The 18283-nt window shown below is 42.4% G+C and overlaps 1 protein-coding gene across 1 annotated transcript; it reads left to right on the top strand.

Annotated features, from left to right (window-relative positions):
* Positions 1-1411: 1411 nt before the first annotated feature.
* Positions 1412-15641, top strand: synpo2la (synaptopodin 2-like a). Its single transcript, XM_050070872.1, has 4 exons — positions 1412-1787; positions 6516-6667; positions 6930-7648; positions 10426-15641. The coding sequence occupies exons 1-4, from the start codon at positions 1686-1688 to the stop codon at positions 13041-13043; spliced, it is 3591 nt and encodes a 1196-aa protein (XP_049926829.1). The 5' UTR covers positions 1412-1685; the 3' UTR covers positions 13044-15641.
* Positions 15642-18283: the final 2642 nt, after the last annotated feature.

Raw genomic sequence — 18283 nt, 5'->3', positions numbered from 1 at the left:
AAAAAAAAGGCCTACTCCAAAAAAATGATTATGTTTAAGTGTATGCTATATTAAGAGTATTTCCACTGCTTTACCTTTACATCTGACAGCCCTTTCCATTGGCACCATATACTATGTCAGTACAACACTGCATTCCAACAAAAAACACACATGGTTGGGTTTAGGCAACAAAAACACATGGTTAGGTTTAGGAAAAGAGACAGGGTTTGGCTCTAGACACAACTTTCCCAGGTGAAAGTCGCTGTTTGTTGGACTCATCCACCACTACTCTCACCTGCCCTACTCGGACTTTCGCCGCCTTAACTTTTGTTTTTGTCCCACTGCATTTCCCCCTGATGCCGCTGAGCTCCATGACACTGTAACGGCGACCAGGTGTATATCATGTCGATGTTGACGGACATCTTTTTTTGTCTGTGTCGCCGCAAGTCACTGCCCAAACGCCACATTTTGACGACTTCAGAGTGAGACCGGGTTGTCTGTAAAAGTTCTTCCTTTGAGTACTCTGGTTCATGAAGGTATCCTGTTGTCTTCACAGTGAAAGGCATTTTGTTGAATCACTCAGTATTTTTCATGTATTTATTGTCTCCTCCATAAACCGTTGAAAGTCTGACCCACACAGCTGATCTGTGGCGTAATACCTTGCGTATGTTCTATGGTTGAGAAAATGTAGTGCAAAAGGAAAGGGCTGTCTGACAGCAAGGTTAAGCAGTGGGAGTATTCACAACATAGCATCCACCTAAACTGAGATTAATTTTTTAGGTGGCTGAAATATGTTTTGCTGCTACCCCTGTCCACAAGAATGCATTGCCTAGCCTCCATAGTGGTAGTCTCCTTCTCCAAACTGGGGGTGTGTCGACCATCATGTACTGGAGGTAATATACTGACTATGGATAAGGACCTCAGACAACCACTTCAAAAATCTAAACTATCCCTTTAAAGACTAACCATAAGTCAATCCACTCGTACATCATTTATTTTCATCGGCAGCCCTTGGTGTAAATCAAAAGATATTTGGAAGTACCTAATCATGAGCGGACTGTCCTACCATGGCAGGTCGAGAGTCTGAGATTTGAGTGCCTGGGTGTGACCTGACTAAAGGTTACCAATGACCTCAATGCTGTAAAGCCAGATATGAAACAGTGCCATTTGGATGTTCTCAATGTTAACTTTCCCTCGGTCTACAGAGAAGCAGGCAAAGCAGCAGAGGTGGTGGTGGTGTCCTATTTTTGGAGGGGCTATCAGCGACCCAGTGGCACAGGTCTGAGTGACAGGACAAGTGTTGCGTTGGACCCTCCCCTCGCTCATTTGGGGCAGGCATTCCTCAGTGTAAGCAGACACAGACCCCCCTCCTCCCTCCCATCATATTTCTCTCTCCTTCTCCCCCTCTCTCTCGCTTGGCTGTGATGGTTGGCCCACTCTGGCTATGGGTGGGCGCACAGGAGTGTGTGTGTGCATGTGTGTGTGTGTTCAGGTGTGAGCGTCTGCCTTGGAGCTGGACTCAGAGAGAAGTCAGCGTCTGGACAGTGTGGCAGGCAAAGAGAACGTCAGAGCTCTCTGAGGGGGCCCTGACCGCTGACCATGTGGCCAACGCACTGAGGGCCCCCCAGATGAAAACATAGGAACCAAAGAGGAGCAAATCACCAATAAAAAGAAGAAAAGCTTAAAAAGACAAAGAGAGCAGAACAATGGTTGCAGAGGAAGTGATAATTACATTGTCCGGTGGAGCGCCGTGGGGCTTTCGTCTCCAGGGAGGCGTGGAACATCAGAAACCACTCCAGGTGGCTAAGGTAAGGCGGCTCACTCAGCAGGTTGGACAGAAGCAATCATTTCTTGGTTTGCTGATTGGAAAAAAGAAAACTGTGTTAGATTCAACAGCTGCAGTAAAGAGAGGTGAAACATCAGATGGGATATATCAGATGGAGATTTAAGAAGCTGCGAACACAGTAGAAAATGGAAAATTGGCTGTGATGCAGGCTGGTTTGGGGCCTGAATATGAGTCATCATCTTGTTTGAGAACGGTCTTCATACAGAGGCGCACCAATGATTGATTGTGTGAACTTCACACTTCAAGTTCAGCTTCAAATGTAGGGCAGCCTTGTCGCATATCTTCCACTGGAATGCTGCTTCTCTAATTTAACTGCATGATGCTCAAAGTTATGTGTGATAATGACCAGAAAATCTTGTCTACATTGCGACAAAAAACTTTGGGCTACCTACTGGCGCTGGTCCTCAGTAGCGCTTTAAGCAGCTAAGTGTTAACATTTTTGGTTCTTAAAGGTAATTGTTTGATTTAACTTGTCATGTGGGGAGCTTATGGATGCTACACACCATTCACTCATCACCATGTGCTGATTGCCCTGGTCAAAAAGCATGTTTCCACTACGTCATCATTTCAGTAAGAAACTCAAATCACATCAGACATGCTTGGTCATCTATAAGCTGTCAGGTTACCTGAGATTTATCTGGAAACACTGTTGTAACAGTAGAAACCATACAGGTGAGCAATGGATGTCATTAAAGTCTGGATCTAGGTCAGTTCTTGAAATCAGTGTGGCTCAGGCTAGATTGGTGTCTGTGATATAAAATACTGAAATTAATGGCTTTGTGAGAAATACAGGCGACTTTTATAGATGTTCTTGTATAACGAAGTTCACTGAAATAAAATGTTAACTGGGTAAAGGAAATATTTAACCTTACGACTCTCAGCTCATTTTACTCCGCTAAAGCAAATTCTTCAAGGACAAGAATTTGGTGACCACATTTTGGCACCGGTGAAGCGGTCCAGATTTGAATCTTGATCTCCATTTGAGAAAGCAGAGATTGACATGTAAGCCAAAGAGGAATATAAACTGGATAAAGGGATTAATTCGGCTTTAGCTGAAAAATTAGTCCCTCTGGGAGGAGGTAAGACTGAAAATGGTTGGGGAATACTTAGAGTAAAAACTCAGGTTACACTTTAGCTACATTTTCTAACTTCATATTGATCCTCTGCCAATTGTATCGATTCAGTTTCATGTCATCACCGTCTGTGACATGAGTAAAGATCATCGATCCACAGTCGTCACTGTCTCAACCTTGTCCTTCCTGTTTAAAGAGACTTGGGCCAACTCTCTCCTCCATGACACCTTTATATATAGAGATCTTATTTCTGGGTAGTTCAGGTTTGAACTCACCTGCACACTCATGCGTACATGTACACACATGACACATATCCACACATATGTTCAATAACTGTTGACTGAGCAGAACTACTTTTCCAGGAGGCTATTTTTGGTTGAGAAGCAGCAGGTCACGAGGTCAGCCAAGGTGTGCGTTTCAGCTCAGTGCTCAAAAATTAACCTCATACACTATTTTTATACATGTACCGTCAGTATCTTGCTGCTTGGAGCAGAACGTATAACCTCTTTAAGTAGGTTAAGAAGAAAGGAAATGCTGATTGCTAAACCTCTGCGGATTTGATTTGATTTGATTTGATTTGATTGTCAGAAAAAATCTGAAATTTGTCTCTGTTTCATATCAATACATATATACAAAATACAAATCTAACCAAACAACAAAACCAAACAAAAAAAAAAACGCTGCAAATCACAACAGACAATACATAAAGTGGATGCAGTGCAACATATTACTCAGCACCTATCACAGTCAGTGTTTGACGCAGGTACACCGAAGCTACTTAGAAGCCATACCCTGAATTAATAGATGGACAGACTGAGGAACAAATGAGTTCCTCGTTCTGTTCAATCAAACATGTGGAACTCTAAATATTCTGTGTGATGGCAAAAGCTGGTATTCTTCAAATAATGTGTGAGAGAGGTCGGACGTGATATTACCAGCCAGACAACATTCTGTTAGTATACTTGACTTAAGCACTTGACCTACAGTCTTTGAGCAGATGCATAGCAGTCTAGCCAGTCTAGCTTTAAGCTGAGCAGAGAGACAATTGTTCCAAGCACTGATTCCATACTACATAACATATGTCCTCCATATTGTTCCTGCTCAGGCACCACATGAGCTCTGAATACATGATCAGGAGAGAGAAACCAACTAGCTTTTTGTTTTATGATGTCTGGTTTGTCATTCTTAGTATTTTTCTTTTAAATCTTTCTTATCTATGTACCTAAGGTACGATTACGTACCTATCTAGCACCACCCTGAGACAATTACTGGCCCCTTCCTCTTTTCCCCGACTGGCAAAAACAATTGGAGGCCAACATTTCTGCCTTTAATAAGCTGTGGCATGCTAATTTTTTTAAAGCTAGCGCAAAGGTAATGATATCTTGTGAAACGCAACAACCTAAGGCATCCATTGGTACCAATCATGTTGGCATAGCTTGTCACAAAGGGGGCTACATAATGGGACAAATTTAGGCTAAATTTTAGGAAGGGAACAACTGGCATGGCCATTTTCAAAGGGGAACATTAAACTTTCACTTCAAGTTATCTTGATGAAAATGGGTTCTACGGGTACCCGTGAGTCTCCTCAAAACTTAAGAAGACTTTTTCCCAGTAAATATTTTGTTCTTTACAATCAATGTAGTCACGTTAAGATTATTTATTCATTCATGTATGGAGAAGGAAAGCCAGACCAACCGAAGAACAATGAATCACCTAACATGTATACATAGATAACACATTAAAACAGGATTGCTGTGGAAGTCAAAATGTCAGCTGTACTGGTATCAGTCTAATCTTAACTGTAAAATAAGAAACCAAAGTTGATCAGAATGCAATCCTTTAACTCTCCATACTGACTAAGTCTTCAACTAGCCTATATACTACAACTGCATAATAGAATTCCTGAAATTCAGTTATAATTACAGTATTTTACAGTATGGGGGTGCTTCTGCCTACATACCTCACAAATTCTTTATGGCAAAACCTGTCTCACGAAGACTCCCTTGTGCCAGCCAAAGTGGCGCCTTTACTGGCTAAGAGGCTAATTTTTGGGCTTTGGGTCATGCACTTCTATGGTATACCTCTGAGACAATCCCAACATTCATAAAACAACCACTTCTTATCGACAGTATTTAGCACCTTTAATAATGTTTGCTCTTTAAAATGTTAATCCTACATGTAGTTGACTTGTGCAGAATGTACACAGAGCCACAGGACACCAAATCACCTTTATGGCGGTGGAGAACAGCTGCCTCTGTTTGACTATCCAAAACAGAGTGCTCCTTCACCCCTGAGACCAGGAAGGAGTAATCTTGTGAAGTCTAATGCTACACCGTCCCTAACAGGTGGAGCCGTCTGGGGCTTCACTGAAAGAGCTGGTGTGTCAGTGCTGGGTTTGTGCCTGTGGGCCTGCATGCGCGTGTTTGTGTGTTTATTTATACGAGTTCATGTGTATTTTTGTATCAGTCCATGTGGTGTGTGTGTGCGTGTGTCTGTGTCTGTGTGTGTGCGAGCATGTAAGGGTATTATAACTGTTATGACATGAGACCACAAGGTGACTGACTGAATGAATAACTGACATCCTGTGCCACAAGCAGGCACAGGCCACTTTGAAAGGCTTAGCTAAATACGGATGTGGGATTTCATTACAGGCAAGTTACCAGAATAGCTGTAAAGAAAACTTATTAGGTCAACCAAAGCACCATTTCCTTATCTCTGAAATCTAGCATACAATATTCATTTGATACATGACAGTGCCCCCACAGAGTGCAATCGACACTGCAGTCATTGTCTTTGAAAATCTTCAAACATCTGCTTTGAATTTATTACGGGACATGTTGACGTGGCTTGCAAAGACCTGAGGCAGTTTAGGGTGGGCATAACGCCATGGTCCTGACAGACCTCGTGCACAAATAGCAAAGCACCAAATGAAGATGGCTGCTGGCTGGCATTTCCCTGTTAAAGTGTGTATGAGTGCCCTACTTGAGCTGCAATATGTGGCATATGTCCACAGCAAGATCGAGCTGTCAGGACAAAAGCTGCTCTCTGTCAGTCACTATCACAAACCAAGACAAGACAGAGGGCAGAGCTCTGTCAGACTTCTATTTTCTATCCCTGTGTTACAAAAGCCAAACATACAATTCTAAGGTAAATAATGAAATAGCAATGAACGAAAGACAGAACAAGTGTAGTGTTTGGACCAGTGGTCTTATTATCCTCTTTTAAGTTTCAACTGTACTCAGCTCTTCAAACCAAATCTGTAGACCTAGGGCTTGACCTTTAGCTTCAAGTGATATTTGACATGATAAAATCCTGGAATAATAGAGTGCAACATAACAAAATAAATTATCCCAACACAGAACTCAAAAAATGTATATATGCCCTTCTGTTTAATCGCCAGAATTCAGATGTGAAAAACTTGAGGCTTGACTCGAGATGTGCCCTTGAGACATAAAAGAGACCTGGGTGTCTCTTGAAGGACACTCGAGTTGTCATGGATTTGTTCCAAAAATCAAAAAAAAAAAAAGATTGGCTTTATATTGTAAATATTGTGTGATATAACCCACCAACATTTTCGTAACCTTTGTCATCAATTTTATCCCTCTTTGCTTGTGCAGGTGCGTAAACGCAGCAAGGCATGCAGGGCTGGGCTTCGAGAGGCTGATGAACTGGTGTCCATCAACGATCAGCCATGTGGAACGCTATCTCATGCCCAAGCCATGGACCTAATCGACAGCTCCCCTGGGATATTACATATCCGGGTAAAAAGGTCAGAGGAACAAAAGAATTATTCTCTTACTAATGATAAACCATCATCAACCCATCGTAATTGGGTAAGAAAAAAATTATATTATGCTCAAATCAAAGAGTCAAGTCTATGAAAATGTATTGTATCAAACACATATACTACTGCATATTACATAACATCCTACTCACTGTAAGAATCCAGATTTAGGAAGTTACATTCTAATGTCACATCCAACAGCCCTCATTTGGCCCCATCAATATTTAAACCCTTCACTTGTTTGCAGGGTGCCTGCTGGTTTTCAGTCCGTGGTGCTTGTGACCCGTGCCCCATCCCCCCGTATAGACAAAGAGTACCGTGCTGCTCTGCGTGCCATTTCACCCAACAGCCCCCACCATGCACCCGTCCGTGAAGTCCACCGTAGCCGCTCTTCCATAACCAGTGGCTTGACATCTCCACCTGGTAGTGAGGCGTACTACGGTGAGACTGACAGTGATGCAGATGTGGCGGGCTATGAGAGACAGCGCCGGCAGAAACGCCGCAGCCCCAGCAACTCCAACCCGGGGAAACCAACAGGACGAGCGTCTCCTGAGGGCGGCGAGACATCAGAGATGAGTGGCTATGACAGCGCTCCAGATGCACAGGTTTTCCCCAGTTTGATAGATGGACGTGGGGGAGATGGAGATGGAGAAGGGGGGCTGCCGGGGGTGGCACGGAGGGAGGTGATTTACCAGCCTCCTGGTCCAGGAATGTGGTCCTCCCAGACATCCACTGAGACCTCCTCCATCATCTCCTCAGCAGATGACCAGGGGCCACGGGACGCAGGGCAAGAGGAGGATAGCGGCTTTCTAGAGCCAGCTAATGTGCCACTGGTGTCCCCTGAGAGGGCAAAGGAGGCCCTGATGCTGAGCTCCCGCAGCCAGCTTGTGCCCATGGTGGGTCCTGTGAATAAACCCGTTGATGAGGAGCTTACAACAACCTACATGGAAAAGGCCAAACAAGCCAGTAAGTACAGCTGAGGAAGAAGAAAGAAATATGTGCGTCATGTGGCTTCCCCAAACTTATGTAAACATTCCTGATAAAGGTCACTGGTTGGTTTAAGAATCACAAAACTTTTTCCACAAACAGATAAATATATATGTCATTAGGTGAAGTCTTGTAGCAAATACAGATTCTTTCATTTCAGATCTTTTTTTTATCAGGGATGCTCCTCTTGATTCTGTTTAATGTCCTTTTCTATGCATTATGTCTATGTGCCATCTGCTTTGCAGCACAGAAATACACCACTGAAGTGAAGATCAGCTGTTCCCATACACAGGAAGAAAAGTTCTTATATGGCTTCGTATGCCAATGTAATATTGACTTGAGATTATATGTACAGTACATGCCTTTGTTGAAGCTCAAGACAAATATGCCCCTGAAGCACTCAGAGAAAACCTAGATATTTGCAGAGGGTTCAACAGTAAGTTCAAGTCTCCACACCTTGAACACCAAACTGATAACGCCACCCACGCTCCCTTCTTTGTTCACATTTTGTCTCTAAACCAAACCTATAAAAGAGTCAACTACTGGTTTAAAATAGCCTTTTAGAAAGTTAAGACAGAATATGTATCTGCAAAAAGTAAACTTAGTTTTGCAACAAACCCGTCCCTATTTAAAAATATGTATTTTCAATATTAATCCTACAAATAGACAGAGCCATGTTTTAATGCAGTTCAATACATTTTCTTGCCCACTGATACCTGAAAATCTAAACTGATAAATATGTATTAAAGTAATAGGAATAGAGTGTTTAAGTGCTTAATCTTTAAACTGAATCTTAGTAAAGACAATCATTAAGTGCTAGTCATTTAATCTGACAGTCAACCACCTCAACCAACCAACAACTACCAGTAAAGGTATACTGTGCACACAGGCCTGAAATACACATGCACGAATAGAACCTACATGCATTAAATAGAGAGATGTCAGAGCGAGATAGCTGCCCACGGACAGAAGCCCACAGCAGTTGTGGGTTTGGTGCCTTGCTCAGGGCACAACAGCAGTGCCCAGGAGACGAACTGGCACCTCTCCAGCTACAAGTCGACACTCCACACTTGGTCTGCACTTGAACTGGTAACTCTGCTATTCCCAAGCCAAGTCCCTGACTGAGCTACTGTTGTCCCAAAACTGATCTACTGCCGCACCTGTGAAGTATCAAAGTAATCCATTTCAGTTATCTCTTAAGACCAACTAAAAGTGTTTGTCAGTTTATTTATCTGCAGAGACACTGCCCTCTGCCTGTGTTTTCTTATTTCTTCTTATTTTGCTGTGTTTGGGACGTTCCTAGTTACAGTGCACAGTTGAGGTTGGGTCTTTATAAATAGGTAGCAACCAGGTGCCAGACCATGAGCACCATGGATCCAAGAGGAAGCTACAAAAATCACAGTCACGGCACAGAAAAAACACAAATATAGCGAGGCAAAATACCAAGCGGACACAGCTGAGGTTGGCTTTCACTTTTACTTTTGTTTGGAAACAGTAGCTGACAATTCCTGCATAGTATACCTTTAAAGTTAGCAGTCTGGTGTGAGTGGGTGGCCTAAGCTAAAGCTGTTAAACAGAGCATGGCCAACACAGTTTACTATATTTACCTCCAGTTATGTGTGTAAAAACCCCAGTGATCAACGTGGGAGCACTGAAAAGCATCTACAGCTGTTTTAAGGTATCAAGTAGCAAAGCAGGAATACTCTCATTTTCCCTTCCCCTTTCTACATATCTTCTCTCGCTAACCAATTCGCATGCCGTTCTTTTGATATTTTATCAACTTCAAGAAAGACAGCAAGTGTAATGTGTTTTGTATCACTCAATATTCTTCCAACACATGGATGATAAGGTAATGTGTCACAAATATAAAAGGGAACATGGAACAGTCACCTTGACTGGCAGTTGAAGATGGTGTGTGTATCTAAAATGTCACAAAAGAAAGCTGGTGTTTCACAGTGTTTACCGTTTATCATAATGTGTCTTTTTCTAGTTACTGAAGGCTAAAAAATCAAGTCAAGTCTTACGATTTTTGGTATTTACAAACTTTGAAGAAAGGTCAACAATTGCAAAAATACACAGAGCACTGACACTTGCAAGAATTCCTTCCTACAACTTGTCATCCTGTTCATCATCCATAATAAGCCCAGGAAGAGGACAGAGCTGGGCTATTTGAAGTCAATGGGCTGTTTTAAGAACTCAAATAAATTCACTCTTGTAAATCCCCCTTGCCATCACCAAGTACAGGTTTAAAATTCCAATGTCCTACTTAGGAACCTTGTCCTAGACAAATTAAGAACTCCCTTCACGTGGCAGTGCATATTAGGAAACGGAATTAGGTTGCCTATGATAATCTGCTTAATACCATAACAAGTTAAAGCATATGTTGTGACTGCCCTTTGAAGTTCTCCTTCCAGTCACCTACAATGTACAACTTTCCACTAGCTTGCAGATATTTCTAGTTAAGTTAGATGTCAGAGTACATAAGACTAATAATGTGCAAATTTATCCTTCACCCCAGCTAATGTGAGAAGCTGAAGGCTTGCCTGGAATTTTCCCGGAAGTGCTCCTGTGGCATATTAAGAGATGGAAGCCTGTTGAAGGCATGGCGGTCAGGACAGGTTTAGATGCTCATGTCAGAGTCAGTTCTTGGTTTAAAGGTTAAACCTATTAATTTAGACTTCGCTGACCTTACTGCAGTATTTGTGATATGCTACTGTGCAACTGTTCCTAATAGCTATGGCTTTCATACCCTGCAGAACTGAACAGAGGGGATACTCAGCAAGACAAGCAAGTAAAGGAAGCCAAAAGCAAGTGTCGAACAATTGCGTCCCTACTAACTGATGCTCCCAACCCTCACTCCAAGGGGGTGCTAATGTTCAAGAAGAGGCGGCAGCGCTCCAAGAAGTACACCCTCACCAGTTTTGGTAGTGTGGATGAGGACAGGTGTCAGGACTCACAAGAGGAAGATGGGGTATTCCCTGGAAGCGAATCAGAGTTTGATGAGGATGGCTTCTCTTCAGTTCCTGACCCAACTTGGGATAGTGACACCTTGGATATGCTGGAGAAGAGGGCAACTGCGGGCACTGAAGGTCGTGGGGATGGGGCAGAGGATGCTCCAAGTCCAGGGTTGAGTGACACCGCAGGCAAGGGCGCCCAGCTGTTTGAGCAGCAGAGAAAGAGGGCTGCTGAGCATGCCAAGAAGGTAGAGGCAGCCCAACCTCATGCTCCTCCGCCATCTCAAATCCAGGAGCAGACTCAGATTTTGCATCCAGAGACACAACCACAGATGCAGCCAAACCTCCAGCCTCAGCAGATGATACCACCCGGCCCTGTAGTCACACAGCAAGAGCCGCCTCAGGCTCCAGGCCCCGTTGCGGCCTATGGAATAACTAATGGGGACCTATCCTATTCTGCAGTTAGTACAGCTAGCGTGATGATGTCACCTCCATCTACAGCACCAAAACCAGCCACTTCCTCTGTGACTGTTCTAACCAGACATGCCCCACCAGCTGAAACGCCACTACCAGAACTACCTGCTAGTAATGTTCTCAACAGAACGGCACGGCCTTTCACACCTGGCTTCATCAGCATTCGTGCTGCGACTGCCCCAGTAACGTTCCGACCATCCGTCTCGAAGATGAGCCAGCGTCCTGCCTCAGCGGCTGTTGTGCCACCACCATTCTCCACTGCCTCTGAACTAGCGATGAATGCTACATCGGCACAGCTACCACCTGGTCCTCCGCCAGTGAGCTCCCCACCGACCTTTGTACCTCAAGGTCCCTTGGCCCCGACACCGGAAGCTCCTGTTACCTTTCATCCTCCTGCCGTCTCTACCTCTGTAGAGAAACTGGAGCCATCACCACCAATAACTGCCACTCATCGGGCTCCATTTGTAGCTGTGCCCCCAGTATCTGTGCCTTTCATGCCCCTGGCTCCACAAGCACCAATGGATCCAGCTCCAGGTCCTCCAGCATCTCAAATTCCTGGCTCACCTGTCCCAGTTGCACCATTACCTCCAGTCCAAGTGCCACTTGTTCAACCACCTCCACCTCAATTTTCCATGGCACCTGTAGCTACAGTGTCTGTGGTCTCTCAGCCAGAAGCTGTAGCTCCAACCCCTATTTCTGGTCGCACAGGAATCTTGCTTGATGCTCGACGGCGAACAAGTGGCAAACCCAAACCTATGTTCAATGTTCCAGAGATCAAGAAGAACTCCCCCAATCCTGAGCTATTGTCTATGGTGCAGAACCTAGATGACAGGTCCACCCGACACAAACATGGCCAACCACTGTCTGAGGGCATCTATGATGATGCAGAGGAAGAGAGGGGTGGTGAGGCTGGCATGGGGAGGGTGCCTCCCCCAGTGGCACCCAAGCCTCGAATCATCCACGAGACCCCACGGATTCTTCAAGCAGGGGGTAAGGGGGCCGAGCTGTTTGCCCGCAGGCAGACCCGCATGGGAATGTATGTAGTGGACACCCCACCCGAGACCCCTTACCAGCAGGAAGTGACTTCACAGAGTGCACCCCAATACCTTGACTCCTCCCCCAATCCTTTCCATCTCTCTCAGTGGAAATACTCCCCAAATGTCCGAGCTCCTCCACCCATTGGGTACAACCCCCTCCTGGCCCCCTCAATCCCTACTGGGCCTCAGAAGAATACAGGTGAGAAACCAGAAAGCAGAGGTAGAGGAGGCTCCCAAAGACAGGGTATCAAAGCTCTGGATTTCATGAGAAGGCAGCCCTACCAGCTCAACTCTGCCATGTTCAACTATGGGGGTAGTGTCACTAATCTGTCAGCCATGCCTTCCTATCAGGCTCAGAGGCAGCAGCAGGGTGACTACATATCAGCAACAATGGTGGGCAGCTCATTGACCCCACCGAAGCAAATCCCCCTTAAAACAGCCCGTGTCTTTGAGGTCAAGCGATTCTCCACACCCACACCCATGTCAGCTCCCACTCTGTCTCCAAAGGTCATTGCACCCCGCTCGGCCACCACCCTCGGAGAACGTTTGACTCATTCCGGCATGATCTCCCCACCTCCTGCTCCTGTACCTTTCACTCCAACCCTAGCACCAGCCAGTGCCCCAACACCAGCTTCACCTCCCTCCCAACCAGCTGGACTGCCCGGCCTCCCAGTATTCTCTGCCACCCCTATTCCACATCCTGTGCCCCCTTCAGTCCCTACACCTTACACTCCAGTATCGTACACCACTGGGCTCCAGTCAGCCAAGCAGTTCCAGAGTGCTCCTGAGCTCAGTATCCTGGCGTCTTTGCCCCCAGTTAAGTCCAATGCAATTCAGGCACCCAAACCACGTTTTGTTGCCACCAAGGGAGGCGTCCAGCCCCGTGTGTGGAGGCCAGGGGCAATGTGAACACCAGCATCCACCACATTTGGACATTTTGTTGTACTATTCATTTAGAAATGAAATGAATGAATCAGCCAACTCTGTTAATTGGTCCATTGTTTAAGTCAAAAATGCTTCTTCTTACATTGTTGGTAATTAAATATCTTTGGGTGTTGGGTGGGGCTTAGGCTTTAAGAAATTATGATGGGCAACTCTCTAATTAATTCATCGATTAATTAAAAAAAAAAAAAAGATGACAAATTAACGTAAGGAGCCCTGCAGCCATTCAAGGTCTAGTGTGTAGGATTTAGTGGCATCTAGTGGTGAGGTTGCAGAACTGAATCTTCTCCCATGTACTATGGCGGGTGACACAAAAGCACAAATGGCCCGATCTACAGCCAGTGTTTGGTTTGTGTTTGGTTTGGGCTACTAGAAACAACATGGCCGACTCCTTGGAAGAGGACCAGCTTTGTATTTCGACACAAACGGGTCATTCTAAGGTAATAAAACCAAGTATTGTATCAATTTCTGCCAGTATATCCCTCAAAATCCTTCACACTGGACCTTTAATTTAAACCCTAAATACAACTGTAAACATAAAGTGATGAAGTGATTCAGTATAGAGTTTGAAATCCAAAAGCCAGTCAAGTTTTTGAAATATGTTAGAACTTGAATATTGCAAATAGATCGTTAACATCTACTTGCTGTTCAAAATGCTGCTTATCACATTTATTTTTCTGCCAACACATTTACTCACACATGTATCTGAGTGACAATAACAATAGAGTATACTAGCACATACTGTATGCTGTATAGTCCACCATATGCCTGTCCTGGGGGAGGTTTGTGTAAGGCTTCTGGAGATCTCTTTCTACTAATTTAGCAGAAATACCATCTAAACAGAGCCTGTACTGAAATATTCTTTGAAACTTGAAATGTCTGAGAGATGCTGAAAATGAATAGTTGTGGTTCTGATCATATGACTAAATCACTGGAGAAACGTGTTGTAGTATGTTGACAGGTGGGGGATTATAAAGCAAGCTTATATCTTATCTATCTTTGAACATTTACTTCTGTTATTCAGTAGTTGTCTTACTACATGATGTACTCCACATGCTTTTTTTTTACCCCTCTCTGTTTGTAGCATTGTCAAGAAGGAACCCATGATGACCTTGTCTTCTTGTCCCGGGGTTTAATTGATGCATGACCAGCTGAACATTGTAAGATGTTTTTAAATGCCTATGCTCACCTTGGAACTATATGTGAAGACAAGGCCTGCTCTTGCAAGTGTTAGCGAGGTTGTGCCAAATACCTCTGCTCACTATAGCCAAAAAGAAATGCTATCTTTTTTAGCATGGGTCACATTCAATAAGTGCCTGGGCTGTCACTGAATGTACACTTGTCACTGGATATCACAGCTTCTATTAGGCGCACGAGAGCCTCCTTAGTATCCGTGTGATCGTTGCAGACATATGTAATTTCTTAACTTTTATTAAACAAATAACACAGATGAAGGAATGTGTATTTCGTTTTGATTAATCGTGATTTAATCCGAAGTGGTGCGAGGGGAAGTTGACTGATTTAGACGCACCTGAAATCCTAAAAGGATTCAAGAAATGAGAGCGGCTGTGGAGGAGGGATACAGGCAGTGTATACTGTAGGTAGGGCAGATGAATGGGTCAGAGCCCATCATTTGTGGGCTATTGGGATTTATGGTTGAATTGTACATAGTTATGCAATCCCACAGCCTGTAGAAGTTAATGGGGAATAGAAAGGAAAGTTTGATACCTGAAGTTTACTGGTAAAGCTAAAGAAGCCGATGGAAAGAAGCATAAAGGTTTAGCTATTAAATAGCACAATTGTTGCTATAAAAAAGTAACGATAAACATTTAACGGCTATAAACCTTGAGAGACCATAGGTAACAATTAAAGAGACAAAGAAATGAATGTGTCGTTTTCAGATGTGGAGTTCTTGGGGAGATACTTTTTTTTTTTTTTTTTTTTTACCATTTTTAAAATAAAATATCTCTTAAAGCTTTGTCTTGTTTTCATAATAAAAAAAAATCTAGAGTGTGAATATAGATATGCTGAGGTGTAAAATATGATAAATGTTTCTGAATGTAGTTTGATCAAATAAAACATGTTAAAATGTTTGTTATTGCTGCTGAGTAGAAGTTTATACTGACTAGGAGACAAGGCATTTTTAGAGAAATAAAATCAGATTTGAAAGCTCTCCAGTTGTCTGGCATGTCTGATTTTACAATGCCCCCTGTTGCTGACTGTGTGACCATGCTCTTTTCGTTCATACACAGTACATGCAAATATTTACAGCCTGTTTTATGAGAAAAAACACAAATGCACACACACAGTAAGTATTCAAGGCTTATTTGGAATTTCTGTTTACCATAACATATCAAGACCATCTGCACATGAACAAATATACTATAAGTCAGTCTGTAGCTGTTAAGATATTTGACTTAAATTAATTGCAACTTCCAAGCCAGATCATGAGTTTATACATTTTGTGGGTTGTTTGATGAAGGAAGAAAGCTATTGTTAGTTTTTATTATTATTATCATTATTTTCATTGTTATTATCATCATTATTATTATTATTATTTCTTTTATTTGCACACACATACAACTGCATAAAATCTGAATAGTAAAAAAGAAAAAGTAATAAATGTGTCAGGAACAGTGGTCAAGAAGCCACAAGGCTATACAAAAAGACCTCCTCTCAACTTAAGGAGAAAACAGAAAATTACAGAAAGAAAGGAGAAAAGCAGACAAAAGAACTAAACAAAAATATAACAAAAGATAAATGACATCAGGAAGCACACTGAGCTGTAAGTGCAAAATAACCCAATAAAGTAATTAAGAAATACAAAGGATACAAGGCAAGAAAGAAAGAAAGAAAGAAAGAAAGAAAGAAAGAAAGAAAGAAAGAAAGAGAGGGAAATATATTTATATTATTATTATTATTATTATTATTACATAGTATTATGATATAATACATTATCATTATATTATAATATATTTATATTAAAGTCAAGAAATAATTAGACATCATGAATTAAATGTAGTAATAATTTAAGGGATTACTGGCCATTGTTCAATTTCTCAGAGGGAAGGTGGACCTGATTAACCTGTCTAGTATCATATGAATGAATTTGGGAATTAAGTTTAAAGAAATTGCGAAACAATGATGGTAGAGACTAAGGTATGGACATGTATTGGACATTATATTTGTGCATTTGAACCTCTCTTAAAATCAAAAATATGGTAAGAATATAGATTTACATACAAACACACACATCTGATGAATATTTATATCATACTGAACCAAGGTTCGTTGTCGGTGAAGATTCTCAGTCATCCAGGTCATGTTAATCGTAAGTGCTTTATTGTAGGCAACTGGACTTGCTTGCGTTCCTTGAAGACGTTTCGCCTCTCGCCTTTTGGTTTCAGTTAAGCTGAAATTACTTCTGCACTCTGTGCCTGCTGCATAAAGTGTCTGACTTACCAAAGAAACTTAACCCTCTAGACTAGCCTGGTCAGGCTAATTTTTAGGGTTGGTTTGAGTATGTCATTCAAAAGGAGGATACGACATAAATTGAGCTGTATTTCATCATAAGGAGGCTGTTGTGTGAGAAATTAACTTTTAGAAATACAAGTCAAATTATCTTGTTAAACTAATTACGTGGCAAGAGTCCTTTTTGGTACTTGAAGGATGTTGTCAGTATCATGTTTGATCTTACACATACACAATTTTCAGCAGTGAGGAGGCAGATATAATCACAATATAAGCAACGTTCACATTGTGATTGATAAATATATGATGATAACATTAGAGAAAGTGAATTACAACAAGCTGAGCTAACTTCTATGGGTAAATGAAGTACATGAGTGCAAGCAATTCCCAGTTTTGCCACTAGAGGACGCCACGTTGAAAGATATTTTTAAAGGGGAGCCAAAGAGAGGGAGGCAGAGATTTATTAAAAGAAAACAAAAACAGAATCAGACCTCTATCATGTCTTGAGTAGAATGGATGCCCCACTCACCTCTGTATATGGATGGGTATTCAAATCCAGGCTGTTTTGTCCCCAGCAGACGTGGAGGGGTCTGAGGTGAAGCGTCTGCAGAGCAAACAGACAAAATGCAATTTCAGGAGAGTGTCAACACATCATGAACTGACTCCTATTCCACACACTGAGTCACAAGGAGGTGACAAGGTAGTTAGAGCCTCTCCTGTTCACTGACAAATCACATAATCAAAACATCAAATCCTTTTCTGCCCTTTTCACTTTTTAGAAATTTCTGCATATGGCATAAAACATGAACATCAGAGCTCAAGCAAAGGTGTGTGCACATAGACTTATGGCACTGCTGCAAATTCTGGTTCATTTTTTAAATAGCTTTGTTTTAAGGTACATGTGTAATCACTGAAGTCGTGTGTATCAGATTAACTTTGCCTCAAATGTCAACTTAATGTGTTGGACACATTTGCCACTGAGCGGTGCTGTGGAGCCATCTCTGACTGAGCGTGCAGTCCAAAGGGCATTTTGTTGCCAACCTCCACACTCCCAGGGTGCCTATATATAGGGCTGTTAATATCTAAACATACGACTATTAATAGAGAAAATGACATTTTGCCAGGTCACTACTGTAATTAAGAATATGGTCTTAATTTAACTGATTTAAAAGATCAAATAAAAATAAATAAAACAGGCTTGTCAGCTTCTGCAGTGTTTCTATTTCAAGATGTATTAAAAACCCCATGTACAGTAGTCTCAAAGGTATTTATGTATGAATCAGATTATCATTTCTAGTAACAGAAGCAGAAGTACAGTTAGATAATACAGATAATTTATCAGATGACCCAATTCCTCACATCTTCTGATGCTGCTTCAACTCTTAATGTCTCCCTCTTTCTCTTTATTATAATGTTTGGTCAGCACTTTATTCGCCAATGAATTATTTGCCCCAGGGATCTTCTGGATATTTCCAACTTTCTCAGAAGACACTGAAGCTTGTGGAGGACATGTAGAAACAGGAAGATTAAATTGAAACAAAAAAGAGATGAATGTATGTGAGTATACAGAACTGATTTGAGGGAGGACACAGACAGTGTGTGTTTCTCCAGAGCCACCATGCAGGGACTCGGACAACAAAAGATGGATTGCCTTTTTGCTTTATGTAAGACTACGTAAGACTGGAAATCTTTCAGTGGCAACATGTGTAAGCTGAGTGTGTGATCTGTGTGTATGA

This window comes from Epinephelus moara, chromosome 19 (assembly GCF_006386435.1).
Source record: "Epinephelus moara isolate mb chromosome 19, YSFRI_EMoa_1.0, whole genome shotgun sequence".
Classification (NCBI taxonomy): Eukaryota; Metazoa; Chordata; class Actinopteri; order Perciformes; family Serranidae; genus Epinephelus; species Epinephelus moara.
This window is presented reverse-complemented; position numbering and strand designations above follow the sequence as displayed.